This window comes from Oncorhynchus nerka, linkage group LG22, assembly GCF_034236695.1.
Source record: "Oncorhynchus nerka isolate Pitt River linkage group LG22, Oner_Uvic_2.0, whole genome shotgun sequence".
NCBI classification, from domain to species: Eukaryota; Metazoa; Chordata; class Actinopteri; order Salmoniformes; family Salmonidae; genus Oncorhynchus; species Oncorhynchus nerka.
This window is the reverse complement of record NC_088417.1, coordinates 102,234,626-102,255,163: the sequence shown is the minus strand read 5'-3', so window position 1 is coordinate 102,255,163 and position 20,538 is coordinate 102,234,626. Positions and strand designations below refer to the sequence as shown.

The following is a 20,538-nucleotide window of genomic DNA, read 5'->3' as shown; positions in this document are numbered from 1 at the left end:
TTCGCCTCATGACATAAGGAGACATGTCCATAAAAACTGTTTTCGCCTCATGACATAAGGAGACATGTCCATAAAAACTGTTTTCGCCCCATGACATAAGGAGACATGTCCATAAAAACTGTTTTCGCCTCATGACATAAGAAGACAAAATGTTATGTAGCTACACTGGATTTCTGAAATACAAAAAAACTGTACGACAACTAGATCCAAGTTCAATGTCTAATTTAACGGATTAATGCTTTTTATATGTTATAATGACAACTTACACTGCTATAAATGCAAGGACAGAAAAGTAATGCTTTATATATGTTATAATGACAACTTACGCTGCTATAAATGCAAGGACAGAAAGGTAATGCTTTATGGCACATGATTTTGGACAAATCAATCAAGACACCAACGATGATAAAGGGTTAAACAGAGGTGTTAAATCACCAAGTACATTTTATTGACTACAGTTAACCCCCCCCCCTCTTATATCTTAATGTAATGACATGAAAACAAAATGGCTGATTATTATAAATGACTTATCAGCAGCTTTAACATGTTGTCCAGTGTAGGAAATCCTCATGGGTACCCTAGTTCATGAAGACCCTTTCGCACTATGATAATGTCGCCCATGACGGCAATGCTCAATACGATAATGTCGCCCACGGCGATAATGCACACTACGATAATGTCCAATATGATGTCGGCCACGGCGACAATGACCACCACGACAATGCCGCACACAACGATAATGCCCACTACGATAATGCCGACCACGACGATAATGCCCACTACGATAATGTCGCCCATGACGATAACGCCCACTACGATAATGTCTCACTGTGATTGTTTCAGTACATGACATTATTACCAGACCAAGGTAGTCACTCTGTCTTCGGTCTTGCTTTAGTTTTCCTGAAGCAGAAAGTACATGTTTTAATTGAGACTATAATGAAGAGTGCCGTTACGGAGAGCAGGGCAGCGGTCACGTCCAGACAGTGGTACTGGTACCAGCTCAGGTTATGGGACTCCACCCTCAGGTGCTTGGCACCTTTGTTGCGCATCACAAACTCAACCCAGAACACCGCTGTATCCAATGGCTTCATTGGCTGGTCGTGGTGGAGACTGGAAAGCCTCATCATGTTTTCTTTGTACCTGGTGAAAGAGAAAGGGATAGTAGTTATTTTCGTCACACCAAACTCTTTGTCACTCATATTAAACTTGATCTGGGATCAGGTTTAGTGTCTAAAGCACTTGATCTGGGATCAGGTTTAGTGTCTAAAGCACTTGAACTGGGATCAGGTTTAGTGTCTAAAGCACGTGATCTGGGATCAGGTTTAGTGTCTAAAGCACGTGATCTGGGATCAGGTTTAGTGTCTAAAGCACGTGATCTGGGATCAGGTTTAGTGTCTAAAGCACTTGATCTGGGATCAGGTTTAGTGTCTAACGCACTTGATCTGGGATCAGGTTTAGTGTCTAAAGCACTTGATCTGGGATCAGGTTTAGTGTCTAAAGCACTTGATCTGGGATCAGGTTTAGTGTCTAAAGCACTTGATCTGGGATCAGGTTTAGTGTCTAAAGCACGTGATCTGGGATCAGGTTTAGTGTCTAAAGCACGTGATCTGGGATCAGGTTTAGTGTCTAAAGCACGTGATCTGGGATCAGGTTTAGTGTCTAAAGCACTTGATCTGGGATCAGGTTTAGTGTCTAACGCACTTGATCTGGGATCAGGTTTAGTGTCTAAAGCACTTGATCTGGGATCAGGTTTAGTGTCTAAAGCACTTGATCTGGGATCAGGTTTAGTGTCTAAAGCACTTGATCTGGGATCAGGTTTAGTGTCTAAAGCACGTGATCTGGGATCAGGTTTAGTGTCTAAAGCACGTGATCTGGGATCAGGTTTAGTGTCTAAAGCACTTGATCTGGGATCAGGTTTAGTGTCTAAAGCACGTGATCTGGGATCAGGTTTAGTGTCTAAAGCACTTGATCTGGGATCAGGTTTAGTGTCTAACGCACTTGATCTGGGATCAGGTTTAGTGTCTAAAGCACTTGATCTGGGATCAGGTTTAGTGTCTAAAGCACGTGATCTGGGATCAGGTTTAGTGTCTAAAGCACTTGATCTGGGATCAGGTTTAGTGTCTAACGCACGTGATCTGGGATCAGGTTTAGTGTCTAAAGCACTTGATCTGGGATCAGGTTTAGTGTCTAAAGCACTTGATCTGGGATCAGGTTTAGTGTCTAAAGCACTTGATCTGGGATCAGGTTTAGTGTCTAAAGCACTTGATCTGGGATCAGGTTTAGTGTCTAAAGCACTTGATCTGGGATCAGGTTTAGTGTCTAAAGCACTTGATCTGGGATCAGGTTTAGTGTCTAAAGCACTTGATCTGGGATCAGGTTTAGTGTCTAAAGCACTTGATCTGGGATCAGGTTTAGTGTCTAAAGCACTCAATACATCACGGTAATCATTGTTGAAATCGGGGAGTGGACTTTGAATCTGTCTCCGTCTGTTCGTACGTACGTACATCAGACAGAAATTTGGGTGAATGATGTGTCTTGACATAGAGATCCGGCATTTACAAAAATTACCCTGATAGGCCTCAGGGGGGCGCTATAGTAATATCTCTGCTGATCCTACAGCTATTGTATGCAGTAATCATATGCCTATGAACCAGATTTATACTGTTATCACTGAGGTGGTGTGCCCTAGGAGGAAGTCCACTGAGGGGGTGTGCCCTAGGAGGAAGTCCACTGAGGTGGTGTGCCCTAGGAGGAAGTCCACTATGTGCAGCTCAACCTGCACTAACATAAATAACATGAGCATATCTACTTCTGATAAGCTTCCCAGTAAAGCAATGAAAACAAGTAAGCATCCCAGAAGAAAAGTGCTCAAAATAGCCCATGTCAACATAAGAAACAAGGTTCATCAAATCAATCATTTGCTATTAACAGATACATCTCTGAAACTCACTTAGATAATACCCTTGATGATATAAGTGGTAGCAATAAAAGGTTATAACATCTACAGAAAATACAGAAATGCCAAAGGTGGAGGTGCAGTTTATATGCAGAAACACATTCCTGTAAAGATTAGAGAGGATCTCATGTTAAATACTGTTGAAGTAGTATGGCTACAGGTTCATCTGCCTCAACTAAAGCCCATTCTGGTGGGAAGCTGCTATAGACAGTCAGTATCTGGATAATGTTAAATACTGTTGAAGTAATATGGCTACAGGTTCATCTGCCTCAACTAAAGCCCATTCTGGTGGGAAGCTGCTATAGACAGTCAGTATCTGGATAATGTTAAATACTGTTGAAGTAATATGGCTACAGGTTCATCTGCCTCACCTAAAGCCCATTCTGTTGGGAAGCTTCTATAGACCACCAAGTGTTAACAGTCAGTATCTGGATAATGTTAAATACTGTTGAAGTAATATGGCTACAGGTTCATCTGCCTCACCTAAAGCCCATTCTGGTGGGAAGCTGCTATAGACCACCAAGTGTTAACAGTCAGTATCTGGATAATGTTAAATACTGTTAAAGTGATATGACTACAGGTTCATCTGCCTCACCTAAAGCCCATTCTGGTGGGAAGATGCTATAGACCACCAAGTGATAACAATTAGTATGCTTGATAGTGTATGTGATATCAACAGAGAGGTATATTTTCTGGGGTGATTTAAATATTGACTGGTTTTCATCAAGCTGCCCACTCAAGAGAAAAAGCTTCAAACTGTAACCAGTGCCTGCAACCTGGTTCAGGTTATCAGTCAACCTACCAGGGTAGTTTACAAACAGCACAGGAATGAAATCATCAACATGTATTGATCACATCTTTTTCTAATGCTGCAGAAATGTGCTTGAAAAGCATCATATCCAGATCCATAGGATGCAGTGATCACAACATAGTAGGCTTGTCTATGAAAACCAAAGTTCCAAAGGCGGGGCCTAACATAGTGTATCAGAGGTCATGGGGCCTAATATAGTGTATCAGAGGTCATGGGGCCTAATATAGTGTATCAGAGGTCATGGGGCCTAATATAGTGTATCAGAGGTCAAGGGGCCTAATATAGTGTATCAGAGATCATGGGGCCTAATATAGTGTATCAGAGGTCATGGGGCCTAATATAGTGTATCAGAGGTCATGGGGCCTAATATAGTGTATCAGAGGTCATGGGGCCTAATATAGTGTATCAGAGGTCATGGGGCCTAATATAGTGTATCAGAGGTCATTACAATCTGTTTTGTAGTGATTCCTATGTTGTTGATGTAAATAATATTTGTTGGTCTGTGGTGTGTAATGAGGAGCAACCAGATGCTGCTGGTCTGTGGTGTGTAATGAGGAGCAACCAGACGCTGCTGGTCTGTGGTGTGTAATGAGGAGCAACCAGACGCTGCTGGTCTGTGGTGTGTAATGAGGACCAATCAGACGCTGCTGGTCTGTGGTGTGTACTGAGGAGCAACCAGACGCTGCTGGTCTGTGGTGTGTAATGAGGACCAATCAGACGCTGCTGGTCTGTGGTGTGTAATGAGGAGCAACCAGACGCTGCTGGTCTGTGGTGTGTAATGAGGAGCAACCAGACGCTGCTGGTCTGTGGTGTGTAATGAGGAGCAACCAGACGCTGCTGGTCTGTGGTGTGTAATGAGGAGCAACCAGACGCTGTTGGTCTGTGGTGTGTAATGAGGAGCAACCAGACGCTGCTGGTCTGTGGTGTGTAATGAGGAGCAACCAGACGCTGTTGGTCTGTGGTGTGTAATGAGGAGCAACCAGACGCTGCTGGTCTGTGGTGTGTAATGAGGAGCAACCAGACGCTGTTGGTCTGTGGTGTATAATGAGGAGCAACCAGACGCTGTTGGTCTGTGGTGTTTAATGAGGAGCAACCAGACGCTGCTGGTCTGTGGTGTGTAATGAGGAGCAACCAGACGCTGTTGGTCTGTGGTGTATAATGAGGAGCAACCAGACGCTGTTGGTCTGTGGTGTTTAATGAGGAGCAACCAGACGCTGCTGGTCTGTGGTGTGTAATGAGGAGCAACCAGACGCTTCTGGTCTGTGGTGTGTAATGAGTAGCAACCAGACGCTGCTGGTCTGTGGTGTGTAATGAGGACCAATCAGACGCTGTTGGTCTGTGGTGTTTAATGAGGAGCAACCAGACGCTGCTGGTCTGTGGTGTGTAATGAGGAGCAACCAGACACTGCACTTGACACATTTATGAAATTGGTTATTCCAGTTACTAATAAGCAGGAACCCATTAAGAAAATAACTTTAAAAAACGGTTACATCGCTGTGGATTAATGAGGAATTGAAAAATTGTATGGTTGAGAGGGATGAGGCAAAAGGAATGCCAAATAAGTCTGGCTGCACAACCCATTGGCCAACGTACCGCAAATTGAGAAATCATGTGACTTAACTGAATAAAAAGAAGAAGAAACGACACTATGAAACAAAGATAAATGACATAAAGAATGACAGTAAAAAAGCTTTGGAGCACCTTCAATGACAGCTGCATCATTCATTGAATCAAATCAAATAAAATAAAATCAAATCAAATCAAATTGTATTTGTCACATACACATGGTTAGCAGATGTTAATGCGAGTGTAGCGAAATGCTTGTGCTTCTAGTTCCGACAATGCAGTGATAACCAACAAGTAATCTAACTAACAATTCTAAAACTACTGTCTTATACACAGTGTAAGGGGATAAGGAATATGTACATAAGGATATATGAATGAGTGATGGTACAGAGCAGCATACAGTAGATGGTATCGAGTACAGTATATACATATGAGATGAGTATGTAGACAAAGTAAACAAAGTGGCATAGTTAAAGTGGCTAGTGATACATGTATTACAGTTGGTTCATTCATCACAATGACATTGATAACTACTTTTTCGTTGGCAAGATTAGAAACCTTAAGACATGACATGCCAGCAGCAAACGATGACACAACACATCCAAGACATATCTGACCAAATTACAAAAGACAAGATTTGTTCTTTTGAATTCCGTAAAGTCAGTGTGGAAAAGGTTTAAAAAATATATTGTCGTCTATCAACAATGATAAGCCACCGAGGTCTGACAACTTGGATGGAAATTTACTGAGGATAATAGCGGACGATATTTTGCCACTCGTATTTGCCATATTTTCAACAGGCCCTAGTTTTGTCGCACCTGGACTAATGTTCAGTCGTGTGGTCAGGTGCCACAAAAAAGGGACTTAGGAAAATTGCAATTGTCTCAGAACAGGACAGCACGACTGGCACAGAACAAGGCAGCACGGCGGGCCCTTGGATGTACACAGAGAGCTAACATTAATAATATCCATGTCAATCTCTCCTGGCTCAAAGTGGAGCAGAGATTGACTTCATCACAACTTGTATTTATGAGAGGTATTGACATGTTGAATGCATCAAGCTGTCTGTTTAAACTACTGGCACACAGCTCGGACACCCATGCACCCACATCAACAAGACGTCTCTTCACAGTCCAGAACAGACTATGGGAGTCGCACAGTACTACATAGAGCCATGACTACATGGAACTCTATTCCACAGTTCTATATAGAGCCATGACAACATGGAACTCTATTCCACAGTACTACATAGAGACATGACTACATGGAACTCTATTCCACAGTACTACATAGAGCCATGACTACATGGAACTCTATTCCACAGTACTACATAGAGCCATGACTACATGGAACTCTATTCCACAGTACTACATAGAGACATGACTACATGGAACTCTATTCCACAGTACTACATAGAGCCATGACTACATGGAACTCTATTCCACAGTACTACATAGAGCCATGACTACATGGAACTCTATTCCACAGTACTACATAGAGACATGACTACATGGAACTCTATTCCACAGTACTACATAGAGACATGACTACATGGAACTCTATTCCACAGTAGTACATAGAGCCATGACTACATGGAACTCTATTCCACAGTACTACATAGAGCCATGACTACATGGAACTCTATTCCACAGTACTACATAGAGCCATGACTACATGGAACTCTATTCCACAGTACTACATAGAGACATGACTACATGGAACTCTATTCCACAGTACTACATAGAGCCATGACTACATGGAACTCTATTCCACAGAACTACATAGAGCCATGACTACATGGAACTCTATTCCCCAGAACTACATAGAGCCATGACTACACAGAACTCTATTCCACAGTACTACATAGAGCCATGACTACATGGAACTCTATTCCACAGAACTACATAGAGCCATGATTACACAGAACTCTATTCCACAGTACTACATAGAGCCATGACTACATGGAACTCTATTCCACAGTACTACATAGAGCCATGACTACATAGAACTCTATTCCACAGTTCTACATAGAGCCATGACTACACAGAACTCTATTCCACAGTAGTACATAGAGCCATGACTACACGGAACTCTATTCCACAGTACTACATAGAGCCATGACTACATGGAACTCTATTCCACAGTACTACATAGAACCATGACTACATGGAACTCTATTCCACAGTACTACATAGAGCCATGACTACACGGAACTCTATTCCACAGTACTACATAGAGCCATGACTACACGGAACTCTATTCCACAGTACTACATAGAGCCATGACTACATGGAACTCTATTCCACAGTACTACATAGAGCCATGACTACATGGAACTCTATTCCACAGTACTACATAGAGCCATGACTACATGGAACTCTATTCCACAGTACTACACAGAGCCATGACTACATGGAACTCTATTCCACAGTACTACATAGAGCCATGACTACATGGAACTCTATTCCACAGTACTACATAGAGCCATGACTACACAGAACTCTATTCCACAGTACTACATAGAGCCATGACTACATGGAACTCTATTCCACAGTAGTACATAGAGCCATGACTACATGGAACTCTATTCCACAGTAGTACATAGAGCCATGACTACATGGAACTCTATTCCACAGTACTACATAGAGCCATGACTACATGGAACTCTATTCCACAGTACTACATAGATCCATGACTACATGGAACTCTATTCCACAGTACTACATAGAGCCATGACTACATGGAACTCTATTCCACAGTACTACATAGAGTCATGACTACATGGAACTCTATTCCACAGTACTACATAGAGCCATGACTACATGGAACTCTATTCCACAGTACTACATAGAGCCATGACTACATGGAACTCTATTCCACAGTACTACATAGAGCCATGACTACATGGAACTCTATTCCACAGTACTACATAGAGCCATGACTACATGGAACTCTATTCCACAGTACTACATAGAGCCATGACTACATGGAACTCTATTCCACAGTACTACATAGAGCCATGACTACATGGAACTCTATTCCACAGTACTACATAGAGCCATGACTACATGGAACTCTATTCCACAGTACTACATAGAGCCATGACTACATGGAACTCTATTCCACAGTACTACATAGAGCCATGACTACATGGAACTCTATTCCACAGTACTACATAGAGCCATGACTACATGGAACTCTATTCCACAGTACTACATAGAGCCATGACTACATGGAACTCTATTCCACAGTACTACACAGAGCCATGACTACATGGAACTCTATTCCACAGTACTACATAGAGCCATGACTACATGGAACTCTATTCCACAGTACTACATAGAGCCATGACTACACAGAACTCTATTCCACAGTACTACATAGAGCCATGACTACATGGAACTCTATTCCACAGTAGTACATAGAGCCATGACTACATGGAACTCTATTCCACAGTAGTACATAGAGCCATGACTACATGGAACTCTATTCCACAGTACTACATAGAGCCATGACTACACGGAACTCTATTCCACAGTACTACATAGAGCCATGACTACATGGAACTCTATTCCACAGTACTACATAGAGCCATGACTACATGGAACTCTATTCCACAGTACTACATAGAGTCATGACTACATGGACCTCTATTCCACAGTACTACATAGAGCCATGACTACATGGAACTCTATTCCACAGTACTACATAGAGTCATGACTACATGGACCTCTATTCCACAGTACTACATAGAGCCATGACTACATGGAACTCTATTCCACAGTACTACATAGAGCCATGACTACATGGAACTCTATTCCACAGTACTACATAGATCCATGACCAGTACTACATAGAGCCATGACTACATGGAACTCTATTCCACAGTACTACATAGATCCATGACCAGTACTACATAGAGCCATGACTACATGGAACTCTATTCCACATCAGGTAACAGACAGTAAAATGAGATAAAAAATGTGATAAAAATACACCTCATGGAACAGCGGGGACTGTGAAGCAACACAGACACATGCACACACACACACACACACACACACACACACACACACACACACACACACACACACACACACACACACACACACACACACACACACACACACACACACACACACACACACAATAACACACACACTAAACACACACGTACAAATGGAATTTGTATTGTAGGTACAGAATGTGGTAGTGGTGGAGTAGGGGCCTGAGGGCACCCAGTGTGTTGTAGATATGTGGTAGTGGTGGAGTAGGGGCCTGAGGGCACCCAGTGTGTTGTAGATATGTGGTAGTGGTGGACTAGGGGCCTGAGGGCACACAGTGTGTTGTAGATATGTGGTAGTGGTGGAGTAGGGGCCTGAGGACACACAGTGTGTTGTATATATGTGGTAGTGGTGGAGTAGGGGCCTGAGGGCACCCAGTGTGTTGTAGATATATGGTAGTGGTGGAGTAGGGGCCTGAGGGCACCCAGTGTGTTGTAGATATGTGGTAGTGGTGGACTAGGGGCCTGAGGGCACCCAGTGTGTTGTGAAATCTGTGAATGTACTCTAATGTTTTTTTAAATTGTATAAACTTCCTTAGTTTTGCTGGACCTCAGGCAGAGTAGGGTATCCATAATAAATACAAATAGAAATCAACTGCAATGTCCCAAGGGGGGGGCTGCATCATCCCTGGGGGACGACATGTTCCCTGTTGCTTTGTTTTATATTTAAGGAGAAGTGAGGCATTACAGAACAACTAAAACGTGATCATTTCCTCCCGGACATTTTAATACCTGACTGACACAGGTTGTTGCCTTTGAAATAAGCCAATCAGCAAGTGAGGAAACCAATCGTAAGCAAATCGTTTTTTGTTGTTGTTTCGTTTGGTAACATCTGCAAAAGGACTTACGATGGATGATTGATCACAGAGTTGAGTCCTTCCGTCAGATCTTTGGATGTCATCTTGTTGAAGTCCATGATGACAGCCGCTCCTTTGTTCTTCATGTGCATGACGTTGACTGACTGGTCAGCGAACAGAGGGATACCCACCATAGGAACTCCATGGTAGATGGCTTCATAGAGTCCGTTGGTTCCACCGTGAGTGATGAAGGCTTTGGTCTTCGGATGCCCTTTTGGGATATACAACACAACGACAATGTCACGCCCTGACCATAGAGAGCTGTTTATTCTCTATGTTGGTTAGGTCGGGGTGTGACTAGGTGTGGGTCATCTAGGTGTTTGTATGTATATGGTGGCCTGATATGGTTCCCAATCAGAGGCAGCTGCTTATCGTTGTCTCTGATTGGGGATCATATTTAGGTAGCTATTTCCCCATTGTTGTTTGTGGGATCTTGTCTATATTGAGTTGCCTGAGTGCACACCAGTAGCTTCACAGTTCGTTTGTTCTTCATTGTTTTGTTTTGGTGAGTTTCTTTTTATTAAAAATATGTGGAACTCTATTCACGCTGCGCCTTGGTCTCATCATTACGACAAACGTGACAGACAGAGAGAGAACAGGGTTGTAGGGTCCCATTGATCCCTAGGTTGACGATACCCAGGCTAGGACAAGTCTCGGCCTTGGTTTCATCATTAGACGAATGTGACAGACAGAGAGAGAACAGGGTTGTAGGGTCCCATTGATCCCTAGGTTGAAGATACCCAGGTTAGGACAAGTCTCGGGACCAATCCCTAGGTTGAAGATACCCAGGTTAGGACAAGTCTCGGGACCAATCCCTAGGTTGAAGATACCCTGGTTAGGACAAGTCTCGGGACCAATCCCTAGGTTGAAGATACCCAGGTTAGGACAAGTCTCGGGACCAATCCCTAGGTTGAAGATACCCAGGTTAGGACAAGTCTCGGGACCAATCCCTAGGTTGAAGATACCCAGGTTAGGACAAGTCTCGGGACCAATCCCTAGGTTGAAGATACCCAGGTTAGGATAAGTCTCGGGACCAATCCCTAGGTTGAAGATACCCTGGTTAGGACAAGTCTCGGGACCAATCCCTAGGTTGAAGATACCCAGGTTAGGACAAGTCTCGGGACCAATCCCTAGGTTGAAGATACCCAGGTTAGGACAAGTCTCGGGACCAATCCCTAGGTTGAAGATACCCAGGTTAGGACAAGTCTCGGGACCAATCCCTAGGTTGAAGATACCCAGGTTAGGACAAGTCTCGGGACCAATCCCTAGGTTGAAGATACCCAGGTTAGGACAAGTCTCGGGGACCAATCCCTAGGTTGAAGATACCCTGGTTAGGACAAGTCTCGGGACCAATCCCTAGGTTGAAGATACCCTGGTTAGGACAGGTTAGGACAAGTCTCGGGACCAATCCCTAGGTTGAAGATACCCAGGTTAGGACAAGTCTCGGGACCAATCCCTAGGTTGAAGATAACCAGGTTAGGACAAGTCTCGGGACCGATCCCTAGGTTGACGATACCCAGGTTAGGACAAGTCTCGGGACCAATCCCTAGGTTGAAGATACCCAGGTTAGGACAAGTATCGGGACCAATCCCTAGGTTGAAGATACCCAGGTTAGGACAAGTCTCGGGACCAATCCCTAGGTTGAAGATACCTAGGTTAGGACAAGTCTCGGGACCTATCCCTAGGTTGAAGATACCCAGGTTAGGACAAGTCTCGGGACCAATCCCTAGGTTGAAGATACCCTGGTTAGGACAAGTCTCGGGACCAATCCCTAGGTTGAAGATACCCAGGTTAGGACAAGTCTCGGGACCAATCCCTAGATTGAAGATACCCAGGTTAGGACAAGTCTCGGGACCAATCCCTAGGTTGAAGATACCCAGGTTAGGACAAGTCTCTGGACCAATCCCTAGGTTGAAGAAACCCTGGTTAGGACAAGTCTCGGGACCAATCCCTAGGTTGAAGATACCCAGGTTAGGACAAGTCTCGGGAACTATCCCTAGGTTGAAGTTACCCTGGTTAGGACAAGTCTCGGGACCAATCCCCTAGGTTGAAGATACGCAGGTTAGGACAAGTCTTGGGACCAATCCCTAGGTTGAAGATACCCAGGTTAGGACAGGTTAGGACAAGTCTCGGGACCAATCCCTAGGTTGAAGATACCCAGGTTAGGACAAGTCTCGGGACCAATCCCTAGGTTGAAGATACCCAGGTTAGGACAAGTCTCGGGACCAATCCCTAGGTTGAAGATACCCAGGTTAGGACAAGTCTCGGGGACCAATCCCTAGGTTGAAGATACCCTGGTTAGGACAAGTCTCGGGACCAATCCCTAGGTTGAAGATACCCTGGTTAGGACAGGTTAGGACAAGTCTCGGGACCAATCCCTAGGTTGAAGATACCCAGGTTAGGACAAGTCTCGGGACCAATCCCTAGGTTGAAGATAACCAGGTTAGGACAAGTCTCGGGACCAATCCCTAGGTTGACGATACCCAGGTTAGGACAAGTCTCGGGACCAATCCCTAGGTTGAAGATACCCAGGTTAGGACAAGTCTCGGGACCAATCCCTAGGTTGAAGATACCCAGGTTAGGACAAGTCTCGGGACCAATCCCTAGGTTGAAGATACCCAGGTTAGGATAAGTCTCGGGACCAATCCCTAGGTTGAAGATACCCTGGTTAGGACAAGTCTCGGGACCAATCCCTAGGTTGAAGATACCCAGGTTAGGACAAGTCTCGGGACCAATCCCTAGGTTGAAGATACCCAGGTTAGGACAAGTCTCGGGACCAATCCCTAGGTTGAAGATACCCAGGTTAGGACAAGTCTCGGGACCAATCCCTAGGTTGAAGATACCCAGGTTAGGACAAGTCTCGGGACCAATCCCTAGGTTGAAGATACCCAGGTTAGGACAAGTCTCGGGGACCAATCCCTAGGTTGAAGATACCCTGGTTAGGACAAGTCTCGGGACCAATCCCTAGGTTGAAGATACCCTGGTTAGGACAGGTTAGGACAAGTCTCGGGACCAATCCCTAGGTTGAAGATACCCAGGTTAGGACAAGTCTCGGGACCAATCCCTAGGTTGAAGATAACCAGGTTAGGACAAGTCTCGGGACCAATCCCTAGGTTGACGATACCCAGGTTAGGACAAGTCTCGGGACCAATCCCTAGGTTGAAGATACCCAGGTTAGGACAAGTCTCGGGACCAATCCCTAGGTTGAAGATACCCAGGTTAGGACAAGTCTCGGGACCAATCCCTAGGTTGAAGATACCCAGGTTAGGACAAGTCTCGGGACCAATCCCTAGGTTGAAGATACCCAGGTTAGGACAAGTCTCGGGACCAATCCCTAGGTTGAAGATACCTAGGTTAGGACAAGTCTCGGGACCAATCCCTAGGTTGAAGATACCCAGGTTAGGACAAGTCTCGGGACCAATCCCTAGGTTGAAGATACCCAGGTTAGGACAAGTCTCTGGACCAATGAAGAAACCCTGGTTAGGTTGAAGATACCCAGGTTAGGACAAGTCTCGGGACCTATCCCTAGGTTGAAGTTATCCCTAGGTTGGTTAGGACAAGTCTCGGGACCAATCCCCTAGGTTGAAGATACGCAGGTTAGGACAAGTCTTGGGACCAATCCCTAGGTTGAAGATACCCAGGTTAGGACAGGTTAGGACAAGTCTCGGGACCAATCCCTAGGTTGAAGATACCCAGGTTAGGACAAGTCTCGGGACCAATCCCTAGGTTGAAGATACCCAGGTTAGGACAAGTCTCGGGACCAATCCCTAGGTTGAAGATACCCAGGTTAGGACAAGTCTCGGGACCAATCCCTAGGTTGAAGATACCCAGGTTAGGACAAGTCTCGGGACCAATCCCTAGGTTGAAGATACCCTGGTTAGGACAAGTCTCGGGACCAATCCCTAGGTTGAAGATACCCAGGTTAGGACAAGTCTCGGGACCAATCCCTAGGTTGAAGATACCCAGGTTAGGACAAGTCTCGGGACCAATCCCTAGGTTGAAGATACCCAGGTTAGGACAAGTCTCGGGACCAATCCCTAGGTTGAAGATACCCTGGTTAGGACAAGTCTCGGGAAGAATCCCTAGGTTGAAGATACCCAGGTTAGGACAAGTCTCGGGACCAGTGCTGCTGTTAGATCATTTCTGGTCCAGTTGTTTAGAATTTTTCCTCAGTTATACATTTTTACATTTTAGTCATTAAGGCAGATGCTCCAATCCAGACGCGATTTACAATTAGTGCATTCATCTTAAGATAGCTAAATGAGGCAACAACACATCCCAGTTGTATGAAAATAGCTATGGGCTATTAGAATGGTAGTCTTATTATTATTTTTTTAACCTTTATTTTACCAGGCAAGTCAGTTAAGAACAAATTCTTATTTACAATGACGGCCTAGGAACAGTGGGTTAACTGCCTGTTCAGGGGCAGAACGACAGATTTGTACCTTGTCAGCTCGGGGATTTGAACTTTCAACCTTCCGGTTACTAGTCCAACACTCTAACCACTAGGCTACCCTGCCACCTCTACACTCTAACCACTAGACTACCCTGCCGCCCCTACACTCTAACCACTAGGCTACCCTGCCACCTCTACACTCTAACCACTAGACTACCCTGCCGCCCCTACACTCTAACCACTAGGCTACCCTGCCGCCCCCACACTCTAACCCCTAGGCTACCCTGCCGCCCCTACACTCTAACCACTAGGCTACCCTGCCACCCCTACACTCTAACCACTAGGCTACCCTGCCACCCCTACACTCTAACCACTAGGCTACCCTGCCACCCCTACTCTCTAACCACTAGGCTACCCTGCCGCCCCTACACTCTAACCACTAGGCTACCGTGCCACCTCTACACTCTAACCACTAGACTACCTGCCACCTCTACACTCTAACCACTAGGCTACCTGCCACCTCTACACTCTAACCACTAGGCTACCCTGCCACCTCTACACTCTAACCACTAGGCTACCCTGCCACCTCTACACTCTAACCACTAGGCTACCCTGCCGCCTCTACACTCTAACCACTAGGCTACCTGCCGCCTCTACACTCTAACCACTAGGCTACCCTGCCACCTCTACACTCTAACCACTAGGCTACCCTGCCGCCTCTACACTCTAACCACTAGGCTACCCTGCCACCTCTACACTCTAACCACTAGGCTACCCTGCCACCTCTACACTCTAACCACTAGGCTACCTGCCGCCTCTACACTCTAACCACTAGGCTACCCTGCCACCTCTACACTCTAACCACTAGGCTACCCTGCCGCCTCTACACTCTAACCACTAGGCTACCCTGCCACCTCTACACTCTAACCACTAGGCTACCTGCCGCCTCTACACTCTAACCACTAGGCTACCTGCCGCCTCTACACTCTAACCACTAGGCTACCTGCCTCCTCTACACTCTAACCACTAGGCTACCTGCCACCTCTACACTCTAACCACTAGGCTACCCTGCCACCTCTACACTCTAACCACTAGGCTACCCTGCCCCCTCTACACTCTAACCACTAGGCTACCCTGCCACCTCTACACTCTAACCACCAGGCTACCCTGCCACCTCTACACTCTAACCACTAGGCTACCCTGCCGCCCCTACACTCTAACCACTAGGCTACCTGCCACCTCTACACTCTAACCACTAGGCTACCTGCCACCTCTACACTCTAACCACTAGGCTACCTGCCACCTCTACACTCTAACCACTAGACTACCTGCCACCTCTACACTCTAACCACTAGGCTACCTGCCACCTCTACACTCTAACCACTAGACTACCTGCCACCTCTACACTCTAACCACTAGGCTACCCTGCCGCCCCTACACTCTAACCACTAGGCTACCCTGCCGCCCCTACACTCTAACCACTAGGCTACCCTGCCGCCCCTCCACTCTAACCACTAGGCTACCCTGCCGCCCCTACACTCTAACCACTAGGCTACCTGCCGCCCCTCCACTCTAACCACTAGGCTACCCTGCCGCCCCTCCACTCTAACCACTAGGCTACCCTGCCGCCCCTCCACTCTAACCACTAGGCTACCCTGCCGCCTCTACACTCTAACCACTAGGCTACCCTGCCGCCTCTACACTCTAACCACTAGGCTACCCTGCCACCTCTACACTTTAACCACTAGGCTACCCTGCCGCCCCTACACTCTAACCACTAGGCTACCCTGCCACCTCTACACTCTAACCACTAGACTACCCTGCCGCCTCTACACTCTAACTACTAGGCTACCCTGCCGCCTCTACACTCTAACCACTAGACTACCCTGCCTCCTCTACACTCTAACCACTAGGCTACCTGCCACCTCTACACTCTAACCACTAGGCTACCTGCCTCCTCTACACTCTAACCACTAGGCTACCTGCCTCCTCTACACTCTAACCACTAGGCTACCTGCCTCCTCTACACTCTAACCACTAGGCTACCCTGCCGCCCCTACACTCTAACCACTAGGCTACCCTGCCGCCTCTACACTCTAACCACTAGGCTACCTGCCTCCTCTACACTAACCACTAGGCTACCTGCCTCCTCTACACTCTAACCACTAGGCTACCCTGCCGCCCCTACACTCTAACCACTAGGCTAGCCTGCCGCCTCTACACTCTAACCACTAGGCTACCTGCCACCTCTACACTCTATCCACTAGGCTACCTGCCACCTCTACACTCTAACCACTAGGCTACCTGCCACCTCTACACTCTAACCACTAGGCTACCTGCCTCCTCTACACTCTAACCACTAGGCTACCTGCCTCCTCTACACTCTAACCACTAGGCTACCTGCCACCTCTACACTCTAACCACTAGGCTACCCTACCACCTCTACACTCTAACCACTAGTGTACCTACCTCCTCTACACTCTAACCACTAGGCCCTTTGTTATCTTCAACCTGATCCTAGATCAGCACTAAACTCTCAGGCCGAGGATTATAAAGACAAGTTATTACCTAGTAAGTCATTCTGTGGAATCCACTCATAAAGTCTTGTGTTGGGAGCCAGGGTCTCTGGCGTCTCTCCACTGTATCTCCACAGCACCTGACGAGAGAAAAACAGGAATAAGAATCTGCAATGAAACGGTACTCATAACCAGAAGCTATGGTTTTCTGAAGGGGGCCACGATGGCCAAATTCATCAACACCTCTGAATGAATTCTGTGTAAAAAAAAAAAACCCAGAAGAAGACAAAAACAGTAGGCTATCTTGTATATTTGTATCCCACAAATGGATCAGATTGAGGGGACATATGTTCTCCTTGCTTATAACAACAAAAGGCAGATTCCCAAATGGCTCACTATTTCGATATTCCCTATATAGTGCACTACTTTTGACCAGAGCCCTAAGTAGTGCTCTAAATAGGGCATAGTGTACATAAATAGGGCCATTTTGGAACGAAGCCTGAAACGAACAGAACCAGACTCACCTTCTGTGGTATCTGTCCCAATGCAGTGGCCACGGCGTTTCCTCTCTCTGTAGTCAGGTTCTTGACCATGGAGCCCAGTGAAAACACTACGATGCCGTCATCTCCTGAACTCTGCACAAACTCCTCCATGGCCTGATAACCAACGATGACACAGTCCACAGTGTCTCAATGGTACCAAATATGATACTTTATTGTGGATTCAATGATAATCAGCCTTCGTGCCTGACTGTTACAGTATCTTATTGACAATTGCCGCATCTTCTATGTCTGTAATGGTACCTTAGTGTACTAGACTCTGGGTGATGTTTCAGACATCGGCAATCAGCAAAATAGCGTTTAAAAGCAAAAGCCTGACCTCTGAAAGTGGCTTTGCGGGTTTGCAGTGAAGTCCTCCCACAAATTTGAAGTTTGGCAGGAAAGGTCGAGGATACTCAATGTCCCAGTATGTTCGTATCAACCAGATGTCAGCCTTCCCCATCATCTCACAGAACCTAGTCGGACTTCCTGATACGTGTAGAGAATAGAATCAGAACCTTCATTCACCAAGGAGATGTACACGTACCCAGAATTTACACAGTCTACATACATTATATATACACAGTATTGACTATACAGTGGGGCCAAAAAAAGTATTTAGTCAGCCACCAATTGTGCAAGTTCTCCCACTTAAAAAGACGATAGAGGCCTGTAATTTTCATCATAGGTACAGTTCAACTATGACAGACAAAACGAGAAGAAAAAAATCCAGAAAATCACATTGTAGGATTTTTAATGAATCTATTTGCAAATTATGGTGGAAAATAAGTATTATTAAGTAGGTAAAATAAAATAAAATTCCCTACATAGTGCACCCTATTCCCTACATAGTGCACGGTCTGGTCTAAAGAAGTGCACTATATGGCAATAGGGTACCATTTGGGACGTAGACAGAATTCTGATCAACTTACCCTTTATCTCACTGTACAAAGTGTCCATGGTCGTTAGTAAGTGTACATTCATAAAGATATCAAAAAAAGTATACGTAACAAAATTGTGGACCCGCTCAAAGAAACTCATTTTGTCTGTGTACGGCAATTCCGGGGAAGGGACGTAAGAAGAGGGTGCTGGCATCTGTGCACATTGCCTCTCGAACACCATGCCAAATGAGAACCTCAAGGAGAAAATCAGAGGCAAGTCAAGAGCATCCGCGATTACGTCACTGCACGGGAACATCGGATCAGAAAGGAGCGTGTCAAACTTGGACTGTTTCAGTGACTCCAGAAGCTCTTTGTTATCGAACATAGACTTACACATGTTGACCGTCAGAACGTTCATTTTCTGCATGAAGTCTCTGATCCACTGTCCCAGCTGCAACGTGGACGTGTTGTGAGACTCGTTCATCCACCACTGTATGAAGTCATCATTGAGAGCCTGCCAGTCTTGTTTTTCATGGGGTACGTCGTAAACCTTGAAGCCGAACTTCTCTGGCCTGGAGAAGTCGATGGACGGAGAGGCGGTTGACACCAGCACGGTAACACTATGGTTCCTCTCCACTAGCTCCTCCAGGATCACTCGCATGTTGAGCCAGTGACTGTACTCTCCGGGAAAGACCAGCACGTTGCCACCCTGCGTGCCCAGACACCCGCAGAGCAGGAGGGCCACCGACAGCAGCAGCATCCTCACAGAAACCATCCTGGGGAGTAGACTAGACAGTAGCCTCTGACACCCAGACTTCCGAGTCAACGAGATGAGGATTGGAAGGATGTCTCCCCAGACTAAGTAGATAGAGACCGGAGGTTGATGTGTTCAAGGCGACCACACACAACCAAGAGAGGACTCTAATACATCAACAGCACTGTAAAATAGGGAGTATTCAGTGCAGTTTCAAAGCCTATTGGTCAGAGGGTATTATGATAATTAACGGTTGTGTAACTCCTGAACTTGAGCCAACTCTTTTTCAATGAGGTAAAAGTACACGCGAACAAAACAAACACATACCCTACTGTGAGAAGAGCTTGAATTTCACAGTATTTCCACAAAAGGTAGAGCCACTTCTGTTCCGTTTCAGATCTTGGCACCAAAAGCATCTTAATGCTGAAAGTTCATCATCAGAACCTTCGTAGAAACATCATTAAATCCCCCCAAAAAACATAGTAAAGTTCATCATCAGAACCTTCGTAGAAACATCATTAAATCCCCCCAAAAAAACATAGTTAGTAAAGTTCATCATTAGAACCTTCATAGAAACATCATTAAATCCCCCAAAATGTTAATAAAAAGTTAATAAAGTTGTTATTTACCCACTGCCTCAGACCACTTGTAAAAACAGCTAAGAGCTAGTTAGATGTTGTTGTTTTTTGCCCTTCCGCGTCACTTTGTACGCAGAAGATCTCTGCCGAACATATAATCAAGATGTTGATCTTGTCTGTCTATGACCTCTGACAACTTCTGAAATGAAGTTCACAACAACAAAAAAGAAAAGTCTTGTCTTTGAACAAGTAAGGGAGGGAAGGGGGAGGGAGGGAAGGGGGAGGGAGGGAGGGGGAGGGAGGGAAGGGGGAGGGAAGGAAGGGAAGGGGGAGGGAGGGAAGGGGGAAGGGGGAGGGAGGGAAGGGGGAGGGAGGGAGGGAAGGAAGGGGGGAGGAAGGGAGGGAAGGGGGGAGGAAGGGAGGGAAGGGGGAGGGAGGGAGGGAAGGGGGGAGGGAGGGAAGGGGGAGGGAGGGAGGGAGGGAAGGGGGGAGGAAGGGAGGGAAGGGGGAGGGAAGGGGGAGGAAGGGAAGGGGGAGGGAGGGAGGGAGGGAAGGGGGAGGAAGGGAGGGAAGGGGGGAGGGAAGGGGGGAGGAAGGGAGGGAAGGGGGAGGGAGGGA

General features: G+C 46.1%; 1 protein-coding gene across 1 annotated transcript; it reads right to left on the bottom strand.

The window, feature by feature from the left end:
* Positions 1 to 245: 245 nt before the first annotated feature.
* Positions 246 to 19,566, bottom strand: LOC115116354 (UDP-glucuronosyltransferase 2A1-like). Its single transcript, XM_029644831.2, has 6 exons — positions 18,640 to 19,566; positions 18,048 to 18,196; positions 17,693 to 17,824; positions 17,221 to 17,308; positions 10,248 to 10,467; positions 246 to 1,143 (listed from the first exon to the last, which is right to left on the bottom strand). The coding sequence occupies exons 1-6, from the start codon at positions 19,361 to 19,363 to the stop codon at positions 873 to 875; spliced, it is 1,584 nt and encodes a 527-aa protein (XP_029500691.1). The 5' UTR covers positions 19,364 to 19,566; the 3' UTR covers positions 246 to 872.
* Between the last annotated feature and the right edge of the window lie 972 nt (positions 19,567 to 20,538).